Here is a 12,674-nt window from a genome sequence, read left to right as displayed (position 1 = left end):
CAATTATTACTAACCATGTTCTACTTCAAAGTATCTACGGCACTTAAAGTGCCGTTGAAAATAAAAAATTAAAATTTGCAGTTAACTACAGCTAGTATCGAACGACAGTTAACTACAACTAGGACTAATTGGAGAATTTAGAGAGGGAGAAGAGCAATTTTTCATTTTTTATCCGCCAAGATTTGAATGCGAAGCAAGTTCCAATTTCCGAGCTCTTACAACTCAGACCAACCTAAGTTGGTCATATTTTTGGGACCAATAATGATATGTGGACACCTCTAATCCTTGAATTTGAATTCTCTCAATTAAAAATTCTCTCAAGTTTTTTCAAGTGGAATCTCATCCATCAAACATGACAGAGAAAATGAGAATTAAATTATAAAGAAAAGTGGTTGTTATATTTTAATGGCGGAGATTGAAAATGAAGAAAACTTGAGAGAATTTTTAATGGAGAATGGTGCAGCCAAAAACTGACTAACTTTGCTTACGGTATAAGATGTCTCAGGTCTTGAGTGAGTCAAATATAGAAGTCTTCCAATTGATCTTCTATATGTTGTAGGTTCAGGTAAAAGGTCACCAGAATTCTTGTGCAATTGAAGGTGAGGTTCCATTGGAGTGGAACAAGGTTTAGCACCAAGAAGGCCTGCATCTTGAAGAAGATCCAGTGTATATTTCCTTTGACATAAAGAGATTCCATTTTGTGATCTAGCAACTTCAAAACCAAGCAAGTATTAAGAGTTCCAAGATCCTTGATGCTAAATTTATTATCAAGTAAAGTCTTGATAGTCTGAATCTCATTGGTATTTGTCCCTCCCAAGACTAAATCATCAACATAAACAAAAATAACAGTGAATCCTGAAGAACAGTGCTTTGTGAAGAGAGAATAATCTATTTTGGATTGAGTATATCCTAATTGAAGCAGTGTCTCAGTAAGCTTAGTGTTCCATTGTCTGCTAGCTTGTTTAAGACCATAAAGGGACCTTCGAAGCTTGCATACTAAGTCAGGTTGAGGTAGAGATAGACCAAGAGGAGCTTGCATATAGACTTCTTCATTCAATCACCATGAAGAAAGGCAATATTGACATCAAGTTGAAATAAGGGCCAGTTCTGAGAAGCTGCAATAGCTATAAGAGTTCTAACAGTTGTCATTTTGACTACATGACTGAAAGTGTCCAAGTAATCTATGCCTTCTGTTTGTGTGAAGCCACCAATCTGGCCTTATACCTTTCCACAGAGCCATTAATTAGCATGCAATTTAACCTTGAACACCCATTTATAGCCTATAGCTTTCTTCTGTGGAGGTAGTGTTGCAAGACTCCATGTATTGTTTTTCACCAGAGCAGTTAACTCAGCTTGGATAGCTAATCTCCATTGTTCATAACCCATAGCCTCGTCATATGAGGAGGGTTTAGAGATGGCAGACAGATTGAGAATGTAGTGTTTGTGTGTGGTAGACAAGTTATTATAAGATAAATGATTAGAAAGAGGATACTTACTAGATGATGATGATGGATCAACATGAAGTGAAGAATGGATTGTATTATTGAGAGATGTACAATGATAATCTTGTAAGTATGTGTGGTTGAACATTTCTAGTAGATTTTTAAGTGGTAATATAGGAGATGGAGATGCACCAGAAGATGCAGATGCAGGGAAGGAAGAGGATGATGATGTAGATGGAGGAGACACATTTGGTGATGAATTATGATTAGCAGTATTGGAGGAATGAGATGCAGGATCATATGAAGATGCAATTTGTGTATCAGTAGTAACATGTGCATGATTATTGGGAGAATTTGATGTATTATCTTGATTAATATCAAAAAAATCATCCAAAGAGGGAGAAGAAACCTGAGCATATGCAAATGTGGGAGTCACACTATCATTGGACACAGTAGATTGATAAGGAAATATATGTTCAAAAAAATATAACATCTCTTGAAAGAAAAAATTCTTTTGAATGTAAATCAAAAAGTATGTAACCTTTAACACCATCTTTAAAACCAATATGAATGCATTTTCTTGATCTAGAATCATGTTTCTTTCTGTGAGGTGAAAGAGTAGTGGCAAAACATAATGAGCCAAATACTCTCATATTTTTTATGTTAGGTAAACAATCATGTAAAACATGAAAGGGTGACTTATTAGATAAGAAAGGAGTAGCAACCTGTTAATGATGTAAATGGCATGGCCAACAGCATGAGCCCAATTTTTTTAGGAAGGTTTGCTTGAAATAAGAGAGCTCTAGCAACAACTACAATATGTTGGTGTTTGCGCTCAACAATGCCATTCTCCTGAGGTGTACCAACACAAGAAGACTGGTGTAAGATACCATTTTGATTATAAAAATCTTTTAGTAAAAACTCAACACCGTTGTCTGTTCTAATAGTTTTAATTTTAGTGTTAAACTGGTTTTGAACTAAAAAAACAAAAGATTTGATAAGAGTAGAGGCCTCAGATTTTAGTCTCATGAGATAAATCCAAGTGAATCTACTTTTATCATCAACAATAGTCAAGAAATATTTATAACCAAACATGGAAGGAATGGAAAGAGGATCCCATATATCCATATGGATCGAATCAAATGTATGAGCAGAAACATGTGAACTTAAAGGGAAAGGAAGCCTCTTTTGTTTGGCATAAAAACAAGTATCACAAGGAGCATCAGATTTGTTAATAGAGACAAAAGGAAATTTTTTTATTAATCTCAACAAGTTTGTCCAATGAAGGATGACCAAATCTCATATGCCATATGCTACAATTGTTGTTTGTATCTAGAACAGAAGCTACATTATTACAAATGGAAGTAAGAACTTGACTAAGGCTAACTAATGGTTCAGTGAGCATATACAATCCTGCATGTTTCACTTCAGCTGTACCAATCATCTTCTGTAAGTAGGTGTCATGTATATATGTGGCATTTATCATTTTCAAAAATTAGTTTGAAATGAAGATGTTGAATAAGTTTGTGAACAGAAATGAGATTAAAAGAAAATTGTGGTAAATATAAAACATCATTGAGGTAAAAATGTTGATTGAAAACTTTGGTACCAGCACGTAGGGGTGTTCAAATCCAAACCGATCCAAATTAAAACCGCAAACCGATCCAAAAAAACTGAAAACTGCACAAAACCGAATATTATTGGATGTGTTTGGATGACATTTTCTGAAAACCACTTGGATTGGATCGGGTTTTGGATTAATTTTTCAAAATCAAACCACATACAAATATTTTAATATATATTTCCATTTTTTATAATTAGAATATATTATATTATGCTATAATTTTTTTTCTTTTTCGTATGTTTTAAAGATAATCAATCATTATTATTTCGAACTATTATTTTTTTATAAATCATATGCTATATTTTGTATCGAACCTATCATTTTATCATATTTTTATAAGATTATTATTAATTAAAAAAAGTTAAAATTTGTAATTTGGACATCCAAAAACCGATCCAAATTAAACCGCATTAATCGGATCGGATCGGTTTTTAAAAACTAATCATTCAAAACCGAACCAAACCTCATATAATTTTATCTTTGGATCGGATGAGTTTTTACTTCAAAACCGATCCAAACCGGACCGCGAACCCCCCTACCAGCAAGAGAAGTGGTGACTAATGAACCATTTGGTAACTTGATATGAACAGGGTTAATTTTCTTAAGACAATGAAAAGAATGCCGTGAAAATCAAACATGATATGTAGCACCACTATCAAGAATAAAAGATTCAATTTTAGGTATATTTGGTAAAGTGCAGATGATGTCTGTACCTGAGGGCTGAGTGGTGAGATGATTCACACTATGAGGAGAAGATGATGATGAACCTTGGAGAAGAGCTATCAAAGCCTTGTGCTGTTCTGGAGTAAAAACCAATTTCCCATTATTTGAATCATGATTCTCTTTTTCATAAGCAACATATTGAGAATCATCTTCATGAGTGTTAACACAATTATTAACCAAGGAATTTTGGTGTTGGAGATGGGGAGGATATCCATGTTTCTTCCAGCAGGTGTCAACTATGTGATTATTCCTATTGCAAAAAGAACATACTCTAGTACCTTTACCTCTACCATAAGAAGTTATACCACCTCTATCTCCTCTTCCACAAGACATAGAACCTATATATCCTCTACCATATGTTGGAGTATATTAAGCAGCAGCAAGTAGTTTTGATTCATCAAGAGGAATCACAACCTGTCTTTCTTGCTGTGCAAGTAAAGAGTAAACCTTCCCAATGTTGGGAAGAGGTTCCATTAACATAATTTGAGAACGAACTGTAGAGTATTGCTCATTGAGACCTTTCAAGAAACGAATAACTTGATCATTGTCTCTATACTCACGCATCTTGCTTATAACTTTGCAATCATCAGTACAAGAAACAACCGGAATAGGTCTAAAATCATCAAGTTCTTGCCACAATTTCTTTAAATTGGTGTAATGAGAGGAGATAGAACAATCACCTTGTTTAAGCGTGTAAATTTCTTCTTGGATATCAGAAATACGGAAAACGTCGCCTTGGTAAAAATGATCCTTGAGTTCTTTCCAAATTCTGATGCGGTATCAATCCACAAAACACTCTGAGAAATTTCAGGTTCAACCGAATTGATGAGCCAAGACATAACCATAATTTTGCAACGATCACAAGCAATTGAATCGCGATCTTCATGAAGAAGACGAGGTAGAGCCCCATTGATGAAGTGTAGTTTGTGTTTAGAGCGAAGGGAAACAGCGACAGATCGAGACCATGAATGATAATTCGTGCCATTCAATAAAGGAGGAGCAAGAATGAGACTGGGATTTTCATTGGGGTGTAAGAAATAGGGGTTCACAAGGTATCGTTTTGATAACCCTTTTGATTAGAAGAGATGTGTCCACCATTAACACTTCCTGCAGTGCTATCCATAGACATGATGCACAAAGAACGTGAGAAATTGAGAAAGAAAGTAAGAAGAGGATAGAAAACACAACGATTCAGTGAGAATTTGCAAAGAAAAATGAGAAAAATGGAGAAATTGATTCAGTTACGAATCAAAAAGAGAAAACATAGAACTCAATGGTTCAGAGAGTAGAAGAGAGATGAAGAACAATTACGGAGCTTCGGGGAGAAAAAGAAGGCACAACAAGCATGGCAGAACCCCATTACAGGGCTCTGATACCATGTGAAAACTTGAAGTAAAACTCTATTAATGGAGAGAAAAACTTGAGATAGAAGAAAGGTTTATTCTTATTGAAATGTTTCATACAAAACTGACTAAACATAGTACATGAAGAGTATATATAGAACATGTAATCCTATAGCTGTCAACTAACTATAGTTAAGAAACAATTACAAGTGGTTAACTTTCAGTGCAAGTTAAGTAACTAACTCTTCTCTATACTAACTTAATCAGTGGTTGTTATATTTTAACGGTGGAGATTGAAAATGGAGAAAACTTGAGAGAATTTTTAATGGAGAATCCAAATCCCCAATCCTCATACACCAATTTATCACATCATTTTTTCTCTATCTATCTCTTTCCATCATATCATCAATATATCATATTTTTTGCATTATTCTCATTATTTTTACCCTCTCAAGTGTCAATTTATTTTTAGGTGTCTTTTGAAATTTTTCCTTTTGGGTTTACATGATATGATCTGTCTTTCATTTATAAAACAATATCTTCTTTAGCTAACCAAAAAGCTAAGAATTAAAATACTTTTGTTATGTGTATGCCTTACATTACAAAAGGAGAGATTATCATAGATCTTATGGGCTAAGCTAAACACTTTCCATAAACAGAGAAAAATGGGTCGCTCCATTTTGTTTCTTCATCACCTTATTTTATCTGTTCTTATTTTCCCTTTATTGCTGAATCATGTTCATGCCAGCAAAAAGGTAAACTAGTTTTGCTTCTTAATTGCATATATACATTGTATTTAAGATGATGATTTAATTAATTTTGATTAATTGCATAAGCTATTGGTTGTTGATTATTGTCATATTTATTTATTTACAGTGTTACATTGTATACATGGGAGCACACTCACATGGTCCAACTCCTACCTCTGTTGACCTTGAAACTGCTACATCTTCTCAATATGATTTACTGGCTTCAATCTTAGGAAGGTATGTATAGTAAAAAGGAAAAACCATTAATTACAATATTCTGATTAAGCTTTCTTCTCGTTAGAAATTAATCGATGGACTGATATATACTGATCATTCACAGCCAGGAGAAGGCAAATGAAGCAATAATTTATTCATATAATAAACAGATCAATGGCTTTGCAGCTATACTTGAAGAGGAAGAAGCTGCACAACTTGCAAGTGAGAAAAACAAATTTTGTAGATCAATCTAATGTTTAAATTTTTCAGCTTCATTACATGATGTTTTCATCTTTATTATGCAGAAAACCCAAAGGTGGTGTCTGTGTTCTTGAGCAAAGAGCATAAACTGCACACTACACGTTCATGGGAATTTCTTGGACTGCGTGGAAATGATATCAACTCAGCTTGGCAAAAGGGAAGGTTTGGTGAAAATACCATTATAGCTAACATTGATACAGGTACTAAACTTTGGAATAGGAGTTCACTATGTGTTATATTGTCCTACAGTGGTGAAATATATATTTTTTATTATTATAAAATGGAGACGGATCCTCTCAAGTTCGTGTGGGAATATTTCCCAAAAAAAAAAGAAAAGTTCGTGTGCGAATATTGACCCACAGGTACTAATATCTTTTATAGTCTTGCTAACAAGTGTCCTAAGTATCCTTATGACACTTGTTAATTAAGGATTCTAAAATAGAAATAATTGATAAGTTTTATGTAAAAAAAATTACTTTTTCAAATTTTAATGTGTTGAATGCATCAATCCTAAAACAAAATTTCCTCTTTAGGCTTCTTAACAAGTGTCATAACGACACTTGCTAGCATTTCCCGATTTTTTTATTCTTATAAAATGAATTAATTAATGTAAGATTTCGGAACAATAATAATAAATAGACACTTTCTTTCTATACTCATGAAATTCATTATCATCTTTTTTCTATCTCTATTTCTATCATATCACCAAATTATCTTATATTTCACATCATTAATTTTTTTTTTTATTTCAATGTGTATACATCCTCATAGCCTCATAGAATGTACACAAAACATTTTCATTTCGCAATATTAAAAGTTTTTCTTTAATAACATTTTGCTTATAATAAAGTTATTAAAGGAGACCTTGACAAAAAAATAATTATTAAAGGAGACAAAAACACTTGAGTGCTTTACCTTTAGTAAATAGAAAAATTGGGTGCTTTACCTTTTCCTTTTTTTAAGAAAATATTTTATTCATCTACATGGAGACAACAACTACATGTTTTATTTGAGTTGGCAATATGCTTTCTTGAGTTCTTAATTAATACTATCAAAATAATTAAGTCATGTTGCTAACAAATCACAAGAAATACAACTCTCTCATTTTTCATTATTGTACGAAAAAGTGAAGATATATTGACAAATTCAATATTATAATCTTCATGTGAAAGATCTGTTTCTTTTTTTAATTAATCAAATCGAGATGGATAAATTAATTATTGTTTGCATTAGGTGTTTGGCCTGAATCGAAGAGTTTTAGTGACAGAGGAATAGGCCCAATTCCAAGAAAATGGCGTGGGGGTAACGTATGTCAAATTAACAAACTTAAAGGTTCAAAGAAACTTCCATGTAACAGGTTCTCTTTTAACCTGCTTCCCTTTTAAATGATTTTCTTAGCTTATACAATTATACTAGCTAGTACTTTTTTTTGGTAGAATGACAAAAGAAAAAGAATACTAGCTGGTACTTTTAAAATAAATAAAAAATCGCACAATACTCCCTCCGGTCCTATTTACAAGAGAAAGTTGACTTTTTAGATACACTGAATAATGTATGTATCTAGTCAAGAATCTAAACCAAATACATAAATTATTTAATGTATCTAAAAAGTAAATTGTCTCTTGTAAATAGGACCGGAGGGAGTATTAACAAATAGGGGATTGGTACAAATATTTTTAAGGGGAATGCTAACGAGTCCCTTTAAAGGGTTTTGTTAACGAGTGTCCAAGGACATTGTTTAAGGATTCTATTAAAGGAAATTTTGTCTTGAAAATACTAGTTGTTCTTTTAGTCAATGCAATGATCAACCATCCTTAAACAATTCCTTTTGGGCACTCGTTAGCAAAACCTTTTAAGGGCACTCGTTAGCATTCTTTTGGACACTCATCACATCAACTTATACGATTCAAGATAAGGACAAGACAAAACGTCCAACTTCACATGGCATTCATTTGTAGATCAATCATCAGAAATTCATGTTATATTTTTAATACTTCCTAGGAAAAATTTGTAAAAATTTGTAAAATCATCTCTCAATTAAAGCCATGAAAGCTATATAAAATTAAGTCAGACATTTTTGAAGAATTTACCTTAGATAGTCAATTCATGAGGAGTGCTATATAGCACGAGGCTTTTGTCGTGCAAAACACACGAAGGCATGCTTGATTTATAAACACACTATTTATAGGCTTGTTTTAATTATTATTTTAATATTAAAGAGAAAGGCAAATAAAAAATGCTCCAAAATTGATCCTCATAATCATGGCAGCATGTGATTCTGGTACCACCGTCAACCGCATGCATCCCACTATTTTTTTTGCATCCCACTGTTGTTGCTGTCATTTTTGTTCATATAAAGAATGAAATTGTTTCATCTAAGCAAGAGAAAGATCAGAGCGATGAAGCACAACAAAGGTGAGAGGTTGGAAGTACCATTGTAGAAAGTGCATGGCTAGCTAAGTTAATTACGTGAACAGTTATAAAAGGAGGTCTCAATATTGATTGAAAATATAAAAGGATGATATGAAGATGAAAACCCAACGTAGAAATAGAGAGAAACCCTTATATATGGAGGTTGTTACCACATTCGTGTGTGTGGCACGAAAATATTTGTCGTGTCATTTAGCATTTTTCGTCAATTCATATGCAAAGACAATTAATTTGATCGCATATCATAATTCAATGTAAATAATTTAGGAAAATTTATGCATTCAGGTTGATCAACATAGCAATTATACAGAACGACAATTCAATAAAACCTGTAAATGGGTTGTCATATGAAATCTAATTTTATTGAAGGTATAGAGATTAGGGATGAACATGATGCAATTGGTCCCATATAAAAATTATAAGCCAATAAAGTATAGAAAATCACACATTGAACCTATTTTATTTAGTAATTTTTCAGGAAATTTTAGTTTATCTTTACAATTTACTTTCTTTATAAACAACAAATGAACGGTCCAAAACTCAATAGAAACAGTTCATGAATCATATTATAAAATCTCTAATGCTATCAATGCATACAATTTAAGAAGAATATAAGAACATACATGCAACATGCCAAATTTTTAGATTTCTAACATGCATTCATGTTTCAATGGCTACACAATTGCACTACTAAATTTTTTGTTGTATAAACAATATTATACAACCCAGTTTTGACATCATTGAAGGTACTAGATATAGGAATTGTTTTTTTGCTAACTAACTATACACTACATACATACAAACCAGGAAGCTAATTGGAGCAAGATTTTTCAACAAAGCTTACGAATCATATAATGGCAAACTTCCTCGTTCACAACAAACAGCACGTGACTTTGTAGGCCATGGTACTCACACACTATCAACAGCCGGTGGAAACTTTGTACCAGGTGCGAGCATATTTGGTATTGGCAATGGTACCATAAAAGGAGGTTCACCAAGAGCTAGAGTTGCAACCTACAAAGTGTGTTGGTCTCTAACGGATGCTGCTAGTTGTTTTGGTGCAGATGTATTAGCTGCTATTGATCAAGCAATTAATGATGGTGTTGATCTAATTTCTGTTTCTGCTGGAGGTGCAACTAGTACAAATTCTGAACAAATTTTTACTGATGAGGTTTCAATAGGTGCATTTCATGCACTTGCTAGAAATATATTATTAGTTGCATCTGCTGGAAATGATGGACCTACCCCTGGAAGTGTTACCAATGTTGCTCCTTGGGTGTTCACTGTTGCTGCTAGTACATTAGATAGAGACTTCAGCAGTACCATGACCATTGGTAACAAAACAGTCACGGTATCATCTCCTCCTCCTCTTATTGTTGTTGAATTTAATTCATATACATTCATATAATCACACATATGATTAACCTCGTAAACTTTTTACAATGACAATATTATATATCACAATTAAACTCATTCATTATTCGAGATCAAAGGGTATGCGCTGACGGTGGAAAGTAATTTTTCACCGACATTCAATCACAACTTTTCTAATATCTTACAATCATATTTGACAATTTTCAAATAAAAGACAGTTGCATTTTTTTTTTTTTTTGTGGTACTTAGCTGTTGTGATTGAATTTTAATGGAAACAATTTTACACCAATATTGTATATGTATTTTAATTCGTTATTATTATAGCATTGAAATAATTGTGTTTTTTTTTTTTCTATTACTAGGGAGCCAGTCTTTTTGTAAGCTTCCCACCTAACCAGTCGTTTACTCTAGTGGATTCTATTGATGCTAAATTTTCCAATGTAACAAATCGAGATGCGTAAGTGTAAATTCCAAAAGCTTTACTTCATCAGTAGGAGCACAAAAATGTTACTAAACCATTATTTCATCATTGTATCTTACAACATTTTTATATATGCATGTTATTGCAGTCGGTTTTGTAGACCAAGAACACTTGATCCTTCAAAAGTCAAAGGTAAAATAGTGGCATGTGTTCGAGAAGGGAAAATAAAATCAGTTGTTGAGGGTCAGGAAGCTTTATCTGCAGGCGCAAAGGGAATGATATTGGGAAATCAACCAAAAGTTAATGGGAGAACCCTTCTCTCTGAGCCTCATGTTTTGTCTACTGTCACCTGGCGTCCCAATAAAATAAGAATGAAACCTCATGCATTGAAAGGAACTTCGACGTAATTATTAATTATATATACCCTTAGTGAAATTATAGTATTACATACCCTTGTTGTAACAAACTTTCAAAATTGTGATATCATAAAATAACATGTTACAAATAAAGGGCATCATGCATAATCATATATTTTTATTTTGTAGGGAATCAGGCACTAAAATAAGGTTGTCACAAGCAAAAACATTGTATGGAAGAAAGCCAGCTCCAGTTATGGCTTCATTCTCATCTAGAGGACCAAATCAAGTTCAACCATCAATACTCAAGGTGATTGATATACACTCAGATTTCTTATAACACTTCTATTAGTTTGTGTTGATTTTTCAATGGGATTGGTTTTGATTTTTTATTTCAGCCTGATGTTACTGCACCCGGTGTGAACATACTTGCTGCCTATTCATTGTTCGCAAGTGCATCTAATTTATTAACAGACATTCGTCGAGGTTTTCCATACAATGTATTGCAAGGAACTTCAATGTCATGCCCTCATGTTGTTGGCACTGCTGGACTTATCAAAACACTACATCCAAATTGGAGTCCAGCAGCTATTAAATCGGCTATCATGACCACTGGTATATTTTCTCTCACCTGACACACACTATATCTAGGAGCAAATACTAACCATGCATACAATCATAAATCATAATTGATAGTTGACTTAAGTTGAAGTTAAATAATTTTGCATATTCATTATGATATATGACCAATGATATGATAAAAGTGGATTATGAAAGATTATTAGACGTCGCCTTTCATATATGTCTAATTTTTTAAAATGATTACTTACTTATCGAAATATGTTGGCTTGCAGCAAGCACAAGAGATAACACTAACAATCCAATACGTGATGCATTTGATAAAACACTGGCAAATCCATTTGCATATGGTTCAGGCCACATTCAACCCAACAGTGCAATAGATCCTGGACTTGTTTACGATCTAGGGATTAAGGATTACTTGAACTTCTTATGTGCTTCTGGATACAACCAACAACTCATTTCAGCACTTAATTTCAACATGACATTTACTTGTTCAGGAACTCATAGCATAAATAACTTGAATTACCCTTCAATCACATTACCAAATCTTGGATTAAATGCTGTTAATGTCACTCGCACTGTAACCAATGTTGGGCCACCAAGTACATATTTTGCAAAAGCACAATTACCTGGATATAAAATTGTTGTTGTACCAAATTCCTTGAATTTCAAGAAAATAGGTGAAAAGAAGACATTCCAACTTATTGTGCAAGCAACAAGTGTGACTCCACGAAGGAAATACCAATTTGGGGAACTACGATGGACAAATGGAAAACACATTGTAATGAGTCCCGTTACTGTTCGGCGCAAATGAAAGGATTTAATGTGTTATTATTGGATTATACTAGTCTGCATTTGTTATTTCATCGATTTTGTTGTTGTTGTGGTTTTGGTGTGGTAGTGTAATAAGTTTTGTAATAAATTTTGTAATAATTAAGAGTATATGAGTTGTAATAATTGATATATGGGAACAATGTGACATCTATATATTGTGCACAACCATAAAGTTTTTACCACATTTTGATGGTTCGATTTAATATTTAGTTTAAGGAAAGTGATGAATGGAAATAAATGTGTAAATTCACTCAATAACAGAAACTGGAATTCAACATATTGGAATACCCGCAACGTCGGTTATTCCACATTTTTTAGC

General features: G+C 33.1%; 1 protein-coding gene and 1 pseudogene across 2 annotated transcripts; one reads left to right on the top strand and one right to left on the bottom strand.

The window, feature by feature from the left end:
- Nucleotides 1–3,696: 3,696 nt before the first annotated feature.
- LOC146909007 (uncharacterized) lies at nt 3,697–4,918 on the bottom strand (annotated as a pseudogene).
- An 842-nt stretch (nt 4,919–5,760) lies between these two features.
- Nucleotides 5,761–12,537, top strand: LOC146909006 (subtilisin-like protease Glyma18g48580). Of its 2 annotated transcripts, XM_085729769.1 has the most exons (11): nt 5,761–5,887; nt 6,009–6,118; nt 6,222–6,319; nt 6,403–6,558; nt 7,592–7,715; nt 9,596–10,139; nt 10,525–10,619; nt 10,732–10,986; nt 11,129–11,249; nt 11,338–11,554; nt 11,794–12,537. In XM_085729769.1, exons 1-11 carry the CDS (start codon nt 5,798–5,800, stop codon nt 12,333–12,335), a joined length of 2,352 nt encoding a protein of 783 aa, XP_085585895.1. In that variant the 5' UTR covers nt 5,761–5,797; the 3' UTR covers nt 12,336–12,537. The 2 variants fall into 2 exon arrangements, with proteins under 2 accessions (XP_085585895.1, XP_085585896.1); XM_085729770.1 differs by lacking the exon at nt 10,732–10,986.
- Nucleotides 12,538–12,674: the final 137 nt, after the last annotated feature.

Source organism: Medicago sativa, chromosome 7 (assembly GCF_051527215.1).
Source record: "Medicago sativa cultivar Bolivia chromosome 7, Bolivia_mono, whole genome shotgun sequence".
NCBI lineage: Eukaryota > Viridiplantae > Streptophyta > Magnoliopsida > Fabales > Fabaceae > Medicago > Medicago sativa.
Note: the sequence above shows the minus strand (reverse complement) of the source record. Positions and strands in the feature narration are given on the sequence as shown.